Below are 14235 nucleotides of genomic sequence, written 5' to 3' on the forward strand. Positions count from 1 at the left end.
AAAAAAAAAAATGAAATAAGACCAGTGCGGTCATAATGGATAATGAAACTGAATGGGGAACTGCAATGTGATCTAAATGTAATTGTTAGATAATTACTGAGTTAAAAATCAGCAAAAGCAAAGAAACTTCAAACTGGAAAAAAAAGATTGTTGAGGCCTTGCTTTAAAGATGTTTTTAAGAGCAAAGTTTCTTAAACCTTTTTTGGGGGAGTGCAAATCTAATGAAAATCCACGGACTCCCCTAGATGCACGCCCCCTGAGTGCACACTGGTAATTTCTGGAGTTCCATAGACCCGCTGGAGCCCACATGAGAAACTCAGCTTTCACAGTGGATTTTTAAGAAAATTTCTCTATTTTGATCTCTTCCACTTGGAACCGCTTTAGACCCAAAAGCAACGTTCCCAGCACCAAGGTTCCAGGTGATTGGTAAAATTAGGGCTGATTGTTTTCCCTTCAACCAATCTCATGAGGATGGTCCGAGGCCAGGTGAAAAGCCAGACCACTCGCTGAAGCCCGGGAAAGCATCCTTTTATTGAAGAAGTCTGCGCTCTCGGAAATGTCTTCCCAGTGCTCTCAGGGGGCTCCAGCAAGTCGCACAGGCAGAGCCCGGAGCCGCTGTGGCTCCCTTCATACCAGACTGTGAAAACTTTTGTCCGAAGTTAGGAAGGAAAGTAGACTCTTAAAAACACTGCCTACGCCCCTCATTTACCTGCGGACCCAAAGATGCCAGAGGTGGAAGACAGCCCTTCACGCCGTCCCCCATTTAACAGAGGAGGAAACGGACCTCGGAGGACTAAGGTGCTTGCACAGGTGACCTCCCCAGCCGGGCTCACACCCAGGGCCCTCTCTCTCTGCACCTCGCCGTCTAGCCAGGGAAGCACAGGGCATCTGGGCCTCTCTCCCCTCACTGCCCGCCGCCCACCCTGGCGGAGGCGCCACGGGGAGCCGAGCCCCCGCCTACCGGCACCATGGAGTAGGTCATCATCATCAGCATGTCGTGGCTCTCGGCGCGGATGTGTGGCGCGGGCTCCCCGCCGTGGCTGCGCTTGTTGCGCGCGGCGCTGGCGGGGTCCAAGGGTGGCGCGGGCGCCCGGCGCTGCGCGCGACTCAACTCAGCCAGAAAGGAGCGCAGGGCGCTGTCCTCGCGCTGCTCGCGGCCGCGCTGAGCCTCCAGCGCCCGCACCGCCGCGCTCAGCCCGCGCCACTGGCACAGCGCGAACACCGTGCCCGCAGCACTGAGCGCCGCCAGCAGCGCCACCGCCGCCAGCGCGCCCCGCAGCCACCAGCCGGCGCCCCCGCGGCCTCGCTCCGCGCCCCTGGCCATGCTCTGCGCGCCTCGGGCCGGGCAGGGCTCGCCGCCTCCCGCCGGGCAGCCTTTATACGCCACGGGCAAGCCGTGGGCTGGTGGCAGCGCCGTGAGTCACGCTGCCCTTTGGCCGGGCTGGCAGGGCGGGTTGGGGACAGTAGTGGTGGCGCCTGAGCAGCCCGGAGGGACAGGCGGGTGAGAGGGGGAGAGGAGCAAGTGGAGATGACTGGGTCGGGGGGGGGGGCAGGGGGGAAGGGGTGGGCAGTGCTCATGCTCCTGGTGCCTGGCCAAGAAAACGGGCAAACCCGGGTCTCCCTCCTTTTCTCAGTGCCCTGCCTGTGGGCATTGTTGTGGCCCAGGCCAGCAGAGTGAGGGTCAGACTGAGGGGGGGAGCAGGAATTCTTAGGGCGGGAGAAGTCACTGGATTCCACTCCCTTCTCCCCCAACACTGACCTCTCTGGAGAAAAGGATCATGCCCAGATGCCAAGACGTGCCCACTGTCCCTAGGTCTGCTGCTGGGCAGGGACCCAGGCTACCCATCACGTGGCCACTGAAGACCCCATGAGATGTTTCTGAGGAAGGGGATGGATAGAGAGAAGAATACAGTTGGCATTGGAGGGTTAAAAAGGCCACCCATCAGAACCAGAAAAGCCTCGCCCTGCCTGAGAAGCAGGAGTCCTCTGTGAAGGGAGATTTCTAGGATGTGACAGGCCAAGAACTCTCCCATGAGACCCATATCTAGGAGGCAACAGTGTAAGGAGAAAAAAACTCAAGGGTGGAAATCAGGAGACCTGGTTCTAACCCCATCCTGCTACTACTCAGCTGAAGGGCTTTGCACATGTCCCAAGACCACTCTGAATTGATTCTGAGGTGCTTTCTGGCTGAAGAGTTGGGACTCTGTCTAGGCTCTTTCTGGACCTTACTTAGCCTGCCTTGCTTGAGGGGGCAGTTGCCTCATGCCTCCTAGTTACCTCCTCCTTTTCCTGTCAGCTCAGATGCCTGTACCTCAAGGATCACTATCCCCCAAATGCAGAGTCACTTCTCAGCCTCCTCAGAGGACCTCTCCACCCCTCTTCTCACCTTTCCCTTGAATGGCTCTGCCTCCCTGGGGCCCCAGGGCCCACAGGAGACCCTGGTGGTGTTGGAAGCCAAGATTGCTGTTTCCACAGCCCATTATTTCAGAGGAGGAGGTGGTCCCCTGCCATCAAGCCAGCTGGAGCTGTCACGATTCTGCATCAAGGTCTGGATTCCTGAGTTTTAATTGGGACATGGACCAACTTTGCATATTCTTAGGATAGCATCCAGGATGAGGAGGACTTAGGAAAGCATGAAGTTCCAAGTGGTTCATGAAGGACCTAAACTATGGGGACATGATGTCTAGGAGGGAATGGAGGTGATACAGACAAATTTGTCCAGTTTCTCCCCACTCTAACATACTGTGATCTATTTGAAGAATGCCATGTATCCTTATCTCATCCAGGCTTAGGATGCCAGGCTTAAACCAATGGAGAGAAGCCCCAGAGAGACAGAGCTGGGAATCAGGCTCAGTAAGATCTTCATCTAATTCACTAAAAATTTAATGAGCTGTGTGTCAGGCATAGTGATGGGCATTGGAGATGCAGAAATGAACAAGGCAAGCAGCTTGCAATGTGAGCAGTTGGGAGTCCCACGGAGCCTCCTGAGCTTCTCTTTATCCTAACATTCATTATAGTTACTACCGCCTGACCATGTCATCAGTGCTCACCAGCAATAACAGAGTATACAGCTCCTGAGGTTAGGGGCCACATATTGTTTGACCTTGTCTCCCCCAACACCTAGCACAGTCCCTGGCTTGAAATGGCCATCCATTAATTCCCTGTTGAATGAGTGAATGAACAAACGAATGAGTAAAAGGCTGTATAGTGAACGTACGTCCATGTAAAACGAGGTGTGCCTAGTGGGAGTAAGGCTTAAGCATGAAACTCTACTTGTGCCACCGAACTGGAGCTACCTTCCTTGGAAGGCTGCCTGTCCAGTGGGGAGAATAACTGCAGCCTGACACACACACGCCCAACCCCTCTGGTTCAGAGCCCGTAGTAGAAGGAGTGGAGTTCCAGTTCCATTTGGAACCAGCCAGGTTTTATCTGACGACCTCAGGTGAAGATGCTACCCTTCTTGGGATGTAGGACTCAAAAGGTTTGTGGCATCGACTTTGGGCCAGATGGGTGGAGTGCCTGGGATACTGCACTCAGAGAGAGCAGAGAGGCAGAAAGAGAGCAAAGGGAAGGCAAGACTCCTCTTCCACTCAACACTTCTTCTGGTTCCCTCTTCAAATCTTTCTGTGTAGGAATATAATATTTTATTGGAAAGGAGAAGGGTGGGACAAGTTGTTACAGCCTAAGAGGCAGGTGTCTTCACTCATCCCTCCCCCCAAGATGGTTGTATCCAAGCAACTGGCCTTGCTCTGTACTCTTCCCTTTCTTCTCTGTCTTCTCTCTACACCCTCGCTCCACCACAGCACCATGCATTGACCCTTCTCCTTCTCTGTCCTATCTCAGAGTTGTGCCTGCTTAAGGCCTAGCTCAGAACCCTGTCCCTCATCAAGCCTTGCCTTCTGTACCACAGTCAATTCTCCCTTTCCCTGAATTCTGCAAGCCCCAGGGACTCAGAGGCTAGAGGCATGGGCTTTGGAATCAGATAGAACTAAGCTTGAAACTGCTTTCTAAATTTACAAACTTGGGCATGTTACTCAGCTTTTCTAAGGAGAGTGTAATCATATCTATCTCATAGCTTGTGAAGATTTAATGAGAATATACATGTAGAGCACTTGACATATAGTAAACACTCTGTGGACATTAGTGCTATTGTCTATGGGCTGTCTGAACTTGCTGACACCCTTGCTGTGCCTTGGGCTGTTGACCAACATCTTAGTCTTCCAGATCTTACTTCTTTTGTTGAGTTATAGTATGCTTAAGAAAGGGACCTCTCTTCACTGTGCATAGCAGGGGCTTATGCCAAGAAGGAATATTAGATGAATAAATTGATTAGCTAATTACACTTTTTTGGGATCCTTTTTGAGGAACAGAACTTTTCAATACATGGTAAACTTGGCTTCTTTTCTGAACACAGTGGCTTTGAGATTGGTTATTTGGGGACTTTTCCATCTCTGGCTCTACCTAAGCCTCCCATGACTCCTCGAGGGGCAGATACATCTGTGTAGACTGCCCTACCTAGTATTTCTCAGGATGGGCTGGTACTTTTAGTAATAAGTAATTCTAAAAAAAAGTTAGCTATTAATCTGGCCTATTTTGTTGACACAGGGGCTCAAGATATAGTGAAGACACAGGGAGATATCTGACTTTCCTTTTCTGGAGAACCAAGGAAGCCAAGAACATTCTGTGCTATCTTTACAATAAGAAGTAGCTTTTCTATTAAAAGACAGCTGCTTCATTTTCAAAAGTTAAATAGAATTGTCCTTAAAAAATAATTCCAGCTAGTAAACTTTAGGGCCCTGGAGAAAAATATCCAATTCAAGCATATACTCTAACTTTAAGTCCACAGCATTTCCTCATGACTGTCAAGTGAATAATTTTCATTTACTCTCAGGCCTGATCTTGGGTATTGTCATCCTCTTTGATGAGGTTGGCAGGTATTCTGTGACTCCTGATGGTGCTGTGTTGCCTCCCCATCCCCACCCTTCCTCCTTGCCAGGGGTTAGGGAAAAAATCTCTAATAGTTGCCACCAAAATATATCTTTTGCCCAAGCACATTGGGTTTTTAACTCAACATTTCTACATTTTAACCCCACGAAACTTCAAGCTCCCCAACCAAAATGAGTCAGAAATTTATTTTCTTTGTTCATTCACTCATTCATTTATCCATTTATTCAACAAATTGGGTGCTTACTATCTGTCAGGAACTGTGCTAGAAGCTAGGAATAGGAATGAGAGCAAAACCAGACACCACTCCTGCCTTCCTGAAGCCTGTGGTCTAAGTGGGGAGATGGAATTAGCTGAGTAATTGTGTGAGGGTATAATTCTAAACGAGACAATGAGATAGGAGACCTGAAGGAAAGGAGTGCTATTCTGTGAGATCATATCACTGAGGAACCTGTCCTAGATGTGGAGTCTGGGGTCAGGGAAGGTCTCCCTGATTTTGTGATGGTGTTTGAACTGGAATCTGAAGATTAGCAGTAGTTAACTAGGTGGAGGTGTGGGTGGGAGGGTTGTAGTCAGAGGGGACAGCACATGTGAGATCCTATGGCAGGAAGCACCATGGTTTATTTGAGGGACCATAAGAAGGTCAGTGTGGCTGTAGGATAAAGACCATAGGGAGCAGGGAGAAAAGGGAATGAAGTGAGGCTGGAGACTGAGTTAGGGGCCAGATTCTGTGGGTGGGACCTTGTAAGACTAGGGTTTTTATTGTAGGAGCAATGGGAAGTTAGAGGTTTTAAGTGTGTGTGTTGGGGTGGGAGGTTGGGTTGATGAATGACAGATTTTCATTTTCAAAGATTACCTTTTATTGGTAGGATTTGCAGTGGCTGCTGTCACTGCAGAAACCAGCTCTGACCTCCACCAGGCTAAATCTCAGCCTTCAAACCCATCTTTCCAAATAAAATAAGAAGACATTGAGTTCTAGAAAATACCATTTTCTCTTTCACTGCACATTTAAAGGTATTTGAAAAATAGAACCATGACTAACATTTAGACAGTTCGGCTATCATGATACTAGCTGGAGTTTTTGTATGATACCCAGCAGGTATTTGCATTTTTTGAGAAGTCAGCCTTTGGTACTTCAAGGTGAGATCATCAAATCAAGTCATCTCTAACATTGGGAATAAGAATAAAAGATACTGCTTCCCCTGTGAGATTTTGGTCTAAGTTGGGGAAGCAACAACAGCTTTCCACCTGTCATAGGTGCAGTATCTGAGAGTCATCTAAGCATTGTTAGACATGGAGCTGTCAGAGGTTGTACAGTAGGGCTATTTCAAATTCTCCCTCTGCCCTTTCTGTGCTTTATTTCCTTTGTGATAAACATGCCCCTCCCTACCCCACCCATCATGCCCTCGCAGTGCATCATAGCCAATTATCACAGGTTGCGTCCTCTGGAATAGATGCTGAGATGGAATTTGGGGTGCAAGATATTTAGTAGGGATCAGTATCTGTGAAGGAAATAGAGGAAGCAGGATTAGGTAGAGGGAGAAGTCCAACTCAGTGCAGTCTTACAAAGGCTCAGCCAACCATTTGGGAGCTCTGAATTGAGTATTGTCCATTGGAGTGTCCCTTGTCAGGCCAGAATGGGTTGGCTTTTACCCCAGTCTTACCCAGTCACAGGGCAGATGTGGGCTGCCCCAGGAAGGGTGTGACCTTGGGCGAGGTGGCTCTCAAAGCTGAGGCATACCCTGACCTTGCTCCCTGCAGCTGTGCATCAAGTCCTTCCTTGAAAGGGAAAGTGGGGCACATCTCCACATCTACCATATCAACCACCTGATTAGTGTCAAAGACAGGTCTGCAATTCCAGTATTAGTGAACTTTAAATTGTAATCTTATCAGACAGTGGAGAGAAGCCTTCTTTTTCACCTAGAGTTATGGCCTTTCAGTAAATAAAAAAGTGATTGTTTTCAGAAACAGAATGAAAATATGAAGAAAAGCTCCAGTGGTAGCTTTGAAATGGCTAGATCCATGGAAGTAACTTAATACTGCAAAGCCCCACTTATGAAACTTGAACCGCTGTTTTTGAAAGGACAAAACAAAGCTTTACATGTGTAGGGCACTTCAGTTTTCAAAGTACTTTCTCATGTCATTTGAGCCCCATAATCAGCTTGTGAAGTGAGCAGGGCAGGTCTTATAACCATTTCACAGATGAGAAAGCAAGGCTCACGAAGGTTAAGCGACTTGCTCAAGATCATACTGTTGAAACCTCACCAGCATCCATCGAAAGTGGGAACCTTCTTGACCCAAATCTTGGGCCAGTCAGGAATGCTCAAGATGATGGACAGGAAGTGGAAAAATAGGGCAGGGAAAGGATTCAAACTGATGAAATGGAAAAGGGCTTAGAGCAGCACTTGGCTCCAAGACTCCAAAACAAAGGCGGGGCAAGCCCTGATTGCTAGAATATGTAAACTATGCAAGAGAAAGAAAGGCAGTCCCCAGTCTAGCATTTTATGGAGTGTTCAGGGAGAGCAGTGATGTCAGAACGATTTCCTGGAGACCAAGTAGGGGAACTGTCATCCCTGCATCTCAGAGGTGAATATGGAACCTGAACGATAGGTGGATTTGGGGCCTGAGAAACCAAGACTTTTCCTCCTTGGGGTCAGAAGTCAGAGTGACAAGCAAAATTAGATATGCCTCACCTCTCCAAAGTCTAAGTGAAAGGAACCAAAAGGGATTCCTGCCAATACCGAGTCTGGAGAGATGGCACTCCATCTGCAGAACCAGGGGACTGGAGGACGGTCCTCAGCCAGGGGGAACGCAGGTCAGACTACAGATCCTGAACCCAGATGACTACTTCTTCTTCTTCTTTAAGAGATGTGCATAACTGTGATATTAGGCTATATCTCTCCTACCCTTTCCTTCCCTCCTTTCCTTCCTTCCCTTTCTCTCTCCCTCCCTCCCTCGTTCCCTTCCTTCCTTCCCTGCTTCCCTCCCTTCTTTCTTTCTTCTTTTGGTTTACAGTCTTACAAAGTTATTAGGAATGAATTATTCTTGTATGTCATTTTACTTGGTCTCTTTTTTTTAAAAAAAAAATTATTTTATTATGGTAAGAATACTTACATGAGATCTACCTCTTGACAAATTTTTAGGGCACCTGGGTGGCTCAGTCGGTTAAGCGTCTGCCTTCGGCTCAGGTCATGATCCCAGGGTCCTGGGATCGAGTCCCACATTGGGCTCCCTGCTCAGCGGGGAGCCTGCTTTTCCCTCTCATTCTGCTGCTCCCCCTGCTTGTGCTCTCTCGCTCTCTCTGTCAAATAAAAAATAAAATCTTTAAAAAAGTTTTAGTTATATGATACAGTATTGTTGACTATAGGTACAATATTGTACTACAGATCTCTAAAACTTACTCATCTTGCTTAACTAAAGCAGTATGTTCTTTGATTAGTAACTCCTCATTTCCCTCTTACCCTAGTCGCTGACAACCACTAATTCCAGTCTTTGATTTTACAAATTTGACTATTTCAGATACCTCATATTAGTGAAATCATGTGGTTTTTATCTTTCTATGACTGTCCTACTTCACTTAGCATAATGCCCTCAAAGCTCATCCATATTGTCTCTTATTACAGAATTTCTTTTTTAAGGTTGAATAATATTCTATGGTATGTATATGCCACATTTTCTTTCTCCATCCATCAGTGGATATTTGTTTCCACATTTTGGCTATTGTGAATAGTGATGCTATGAACACCAGAAAGCAGCTATCTCTTCAAGATCCTGATTTCAGTTCTTTTGGATAAATACCCAGAGTGGGATTGCTGGATCATATGATAGTTCTATTTTTTAATTTTTTGAGGAAGCTTCATACTGTTTTCCATAGCAGCTGCACCATTTTACAGTTCCACCAACAGTGTCCAATTTCTCTACATCCTCAACAACACTTGTCTTTTTTTTTTTTCCTTGACAATAGCCACCTTGACAAGTGTGAGGGTGATATCTCATTGTGGTTTTGACTTGCATTTCCCTGATGATTAGTGATGTTGAACATTTTTTCATATACCTATTGGCCATTTGTATGTCTTCTTTGGGAAAATATCTACTGAAGTACTTAGCCAATTTTTAAATTGGGTCATTAGGGTTTTGGTTTGTTTGTTTTTGCTACTGAGTTGTAGGGGCCCTTTGGAGATTAGCCCCTTTTCAGATATATGGTTTGAAAATATTTTTCCCATTTCATATGTTTTCTTTTCACTTTGTTGATTGTTTCATTTGCTGTGCAGAAGCTTTTTAGTTTGATGTAGTCTCACTTGTCTATTTTTTCCCCCACTTCTCTATTTTTGCTTTTGCTACCTGTGCTTTTCTGTCAGATCCAGGAAATTATTACCAAGACCTCTGTCATGAAGCTTTTTCACTGTTTCTTCCAGGAGTTTTACAGTTTCAGATCTTACATTTAAGTCTTTAATCCATTTTGAGTTGATTTTTGTATATGGCATAAGATAGGAATCCTGTTTCATTGCTCTGCATATTTACATCCAGTTTTCTCAGCACTGTTTGTTGAAGAGATTATCCTTTTCCCATTGTGTGTTCTTGGTACACTTGTCAAAAGATCAGTTAATCATATATGCATGGATTTATTTCTGGGTTCTCTATTTTGTCCCATTTGCCTGTATGTCTTTCTTTATGCCAGTACCATGCTGTTTTGATTATTGTAGCTTTGTAATATATGTTGAAATCAGGAAATATGATGACTCCAGCTTTGTTCTTCTTTCTTAAGGTTGATTTGGCTATTCGTGGTCTTTTGTTGTTCCATATGAATTTTAGAATTGTTTTTTCCATTTCTGTAAAAACCATCATTGGGATTTTAATAGAGATTGCTTTGAATCTGTAGATAACTTTGGATAGTATGGACATTTTCAACAATATTAAGTCTTCAAATCCATGGCCTTGAGATCTTTCTATGTTTGTATTTTTCTATTTCTTTTAACAATGTTTTTTAGTTTTCAGTATAGAAGTCTTTTACCTCCTTAGTTCAGTTTATTCCCAAGTACTTTATTCTTTTTTTTTTTTTTTTTTTAAAGATTTTATTTATTTATTTGAGACAGAGAGAATGAGAGAGAGAGAGCACATGAGATGGGGGAGGGTCAGAGGGAGAAGCAGGCTCCCTGCCGAGCAGGGAGCCCGATGCGGGACTCGATCCAGGGACTCCAGGATCATGACCTGAGCCGAAGGCAGTCGCTTAACCAACTGAGCCACCCAGGCGCCCGCAAGTACTTTATTCTTTTTGGCACTATTATAAATGGGATTGTTTTACTATTTCTTTTTCAGAAAGTTTGTTGTTAGTATACAGAAATGCAACTGATTTTCATATGTTGATTTTGTATCTTGCAACTTTACTGAGTTATTTTATTATTTTAATAGTTTTTCATGGAATCTTTAGTGTTTTTTATGTATAAGATCATGTTGTCTACAAACAGGGATAGTAATAATTCCTCTTTTCTGATTTAGATGCCTTATACTTGTTTTTCCTACCTATTTGCTCTAGCTAGTACTTCCAATACCATGTTGAATAGAAGTGGTGAAAGTGAGCATCCTTGCCTTGTTCTTGATCATAGAGGAAAAGCTTTTAGTTCTTCACCATTGAGTCTGATATTAGCTGTGGGCTTTTCATATACGACCTTTATTATATTGAATTAATTTCCTTCTATTCCTAATTTGGTGAGAGTTTTTATCATGAAATGGTGTTGAATTTTGTCAAGAACATTTTTGCATCTGGAGACAATCATGTGATTTTTATCCTTTATTCCATTAATATGATGTACCCCATTAATTTATTTTCATATGTTGAACTCTCCTTGTATCCCAGGGATAAATTCCACTTGGTTTTGGTGTATGATCTTTTTTTTTTTTTTTTAATACTTTTTATTTTTTTAAAGGAATTTTTTATTTATTCATTTGAGACAGAGAGATAGAGAGAGAGCAGCAACAGTGGGAAGAGGCAGAGGAAGAGGGAGAAGCAGACTCCTTGCCGAGCAGGGAGCCCGAGGTGGGGCTCGATCCCAGGACCTGGAGATCATGACCTGAGCCGAAGGCAGACGCTTAACCATCTGAGCCACCCAGGTGCCCCTGGTGTATGATCCTTTTAATGTGCTATTGGATTCAATCTGCTAATATTTCACTGAGGATTTTTGCATTATATTCATCAGGGATATTGGCCTGCAGTTTCTTTTTTTTTTTTATGTGGTGTCTTTGTCTGCTTTTGGTATCAGGGTTATGCTGGCCTCATAAAACGAGTCTAGAAGTGTTCCGTTCTTTCCAATCTTTTGTAAAAGTTTGAGGATTGGCATTAATTCTTTAAATGTTTGGTAGAATTCACCAGTGAAGTCATCTGGTCCTCGGCTTTTGTTTATTAGGAGGTTTTTAATTACTGATTCAACCTGCATGCTAGTTATAGGTCTGTTTAGAATTTTTTTGTGTCTTTCTGATTCTGTCTTGGTAGGTTGTATGTTTCTAAGAATGTATCCATTTCTTCTAGGTTATCCAATTGGTTGTTGTATGATTGTTTATAGTAGGCTGTTATGTTCCTTTTTTATTTCTGTGGCATCAGTGGTAATGTCTCCTCTTTCATTACTGATTTTATTTATTTGAGTCTTCTTTTTTCCTTAGTCTATCTAAGGGTTAATCAATTTTGTTTATCTTTTGAAAGAACCAACTCTTAGTTTCATTGTGTGTTTTTTTTTTACTATTAATTTCCTATCTTCTATTTCATTGATTTCTGCTCCAATCTTTGTTATTTCCTTCCTTTTGCTAATTTTTGGCTTAGTTTGTTCTTTTTCTAGCTCCTTGAGTTATAAAGTTAGATTGTGTATTTGAGATCTTTATTCTTTTTTATTCCTTCTTCTTTTTAATCTCAATAAATTTCCCTTTTAGTACTGCTTTTGCTACATCCCATAAATCTTGGTATGTCATGGATTTTGTTGTTGTTTGTTTGTTTGACCTGAGGTATTTTCTAATTTCCTTTTTATTTCTTCATTGAACTAATTTTTGTTCAAGAGTATGTTGTTTAATTTCCACATATCTGTGAATTTCTCAGTATTCCTTCTGGTATTGATTTCTAGATTCATTTCATATAAGATATGTGGTATGATTTCAATCTTCTTAAATTTGTTATGACTTGTTTTGTGACCTAACATGTGATCTATCCTAGAGAAAATTCCATGTGTATTTGAGAAGAACATGTGTTCTTCTGCTGTTCGTTAGAATGTTTTGTATATGCATCTTAGGTTCATTTGGTCTATAGTGTTATTCAAATCCTATGTTTCCTTATTGATATTCTGTCTGAATGTTCTATCCATTATTAAAAGTGAAGTCTCTTACTATTATTGTATTGCTATATATTTCTTCCTTCAGTTCTGTCAATGTTTGCTTTATATATTGAGGTGCTCTGATATTGGTTGCATATATATTTATAATTGTTCAATCTTCCTAGTAAATTGATCCTTTTATCCTTATATAATGTCCTTCTTTGTCTCTTGTGATAGTTTTTGACTTCAAGTTTATTTTGTGTGGTATATCTATAGCCACCTCTTCTCTCTCTTGGTTACTATATGTATGGACTATCTTTTTCCATCTTCACTTGTAGCCTATGTGTGTCCTTAAATCTAAATTGAGTTTCTTATAGATAGCATATTGTTGGGTCTTGTTTTCTTATCTATCCTGCCACTCTATCTCTTTTGATTGGGAGTTTAATCCATTTACATTTAAATTAATTATTTGTAGGCATGGATTTATTATTGCCATTTTGTTGTTTTCTGTTGATCTTGTAATTTTTTTGTCTGTCTTTTCCTCTCTTGCTGTCTTATTTTGTATTTTGTTGATTTTTTGGTACTGATATTTTTAAAATTCTTTTTAATTTTTTTGTGTGTAACTTCTATAGGTGTTCTTGGTGTTGATAGATACTTTGGGGCTTACATACAATACCTCATAGTTGAAAGCCTATTTTAAGCTCATAAAAATAGTCTATTTTAAGCTGTTCAATCACATATAAAAACTCTACACTATAACTTCTCTCCTCACATATTTTGTTGTTTTGTGACAACACAATATCTATTCATATTGTTTCTCTTTTAACATATTTTAGGTATAGTTATTTTTAATATTTTTGTCTTTTTAATACTAAAATTAAAAATAATTTACCCACTACCATTATAGTAACACAGTATTCTATATTTGTGTATATATTAACCTTTACCAACACATTTCATACTTTCTTATGCTATCTCAACTTGAAGAACTCCCTTTAATATTTCTTGTAAGGAGGTCTAATTGTGATGAACTCCCTTTACCTTTTGTTTGTCTGGAAAATCTTTATCTCTCCTTCATTTTTGAAGGGCAGTTTTGCCAGGTACAGTATGCTTGGTTGGCAGTATTTTCCTTTGAGCACTTGGGATTTATCCTACCATTTGCTTCTGGCCTGCAAGGTTTCTGCTAAGAAATTGCTGATAGTCTTCTGATGGTTCCCTTGTATATGACAATTTGCTTTTCTCTTGCTGTTTTTAAAATTATCTTTTGGTCTTTGAATTCTGACAGTTTGATTATAATGTATCTCAATGTGAAATTTTCCTGCTTCACATTTTTTGTATTTTTTGAGCTTCTTGGATTTAGATGTCCATTTACTTACCCAGAATTAGGGAGAAATATTCAGCCATTATTTCTTTGAATAAGCTTTTAGGTCCTTTCTCTCTTTTCTCCTTCTGGAATTCCTACAATGTATATGTTGACCTGTTTGGTGATATCTCATAAGTCCCTTAAGCTTTCTATACTCTTTCATTCTTTTCTTTTCCTTTTTGCTCCTCTGACTGAATTATTTTCAATGACTTATCTTTAAATTCATTGATCCTTTCTTCTGCTTGCTCTAGTCTGTTATTGAATCACCTCTAGTGATTTTTTTTTAAGTTTAGCTATTGTGTTCTTCAGATCCATGATTTCTATTTGGGCCTTTTTTTAATATTTTCTATTTTTTTATTGAAATTATCACTTCCTTCGTGTTCTCTTGACCTCAGTGTGCATCTTTATGACAGTTATTTTGAATTCTCTGTTAGGTATATCACATAACTCTATTTCATTAGGATTGTTTTGTAAAGATTTATTGTGTACCTTTGTGATATCTTTGCCTGATTCTTCATTTTCCTTGACTCTGTGTTGGTGTCTGTGCATTAGACAAAACAGCCACCTCTCATAGTTCTCACAGACAGGCTGTTTACAGGAGAAGACCCCCATCAATCAGCCTGGCCAGAGATTCTA

At 42.1% G+C, this 14235-nt stretch overlaps 2 protein-coding genes across 7 annotated transcripts in view; one reads left to right on the forward strand and one right to left on the reverse strand.

Annotated features, from left to right (window-relative positions):
• Positions 1 to 1346, reverse strand: part of GLDN (gliomedin) — a 66622-nt gene extending 65276 nt beyond the window's left edge. Inside the window, exon 1 of the mRNA XM_036116600.2 lies at positions 962 to 1346. Within this exon, the coding sequence (XP_035972493.2) occupies positions 962 to 1324 (363 nt within the window). The 5' untranslated portion in view covers positions 1325 to 1346. The remainder of the gene's footprint in view (positions 1 to 961) is intronic.
• The window catches only part of CYP19A1 (cytochrome P450 family 19 subfamily A member 1), a 130224-nt gene that overhangs the window by 1531 nt on the left and 114458 nt on the right, over positions 1 to 14235 (forward strand). Inside the window, exon 1 of one of the 6 annotated variants that reach the window (XM_078079339.1) lies at positions 640 to 798. The exons of 1 other annotated variant lie outside the window; for it this stretch is intronic. The gene's annotated coding sequence lies outside the window, so the exon portion shown is untranslated. Of the gene's footprint in view, positions 1 to 639; positions 799 to 1278; positions 1502 to 2420; positions 2547 to 7657; positions 7760 to 14235 lie in introns of those variants that run through there. 4 more of the 6 variants (XM_036116604.2, XM_036116601.2, XM_036116606.2 and 1 more) reach the window with 4 other exon arrangements.

Source organism: Halichoerus grypus, chromosome 8 (genome assembly GCF_964656455.1).
Source record: "Halichoerus grypus chromosome 8, mHalGry1.hap1.1, whole genome shotgun sequence".
Classification (NCBI taxonomy): domain Eukaryota; kingdom Metazoa; phylum Chordata; class Mammalia; order Carnivora; family Phocidae; genus Halichoerus; species Halichoerus grypus.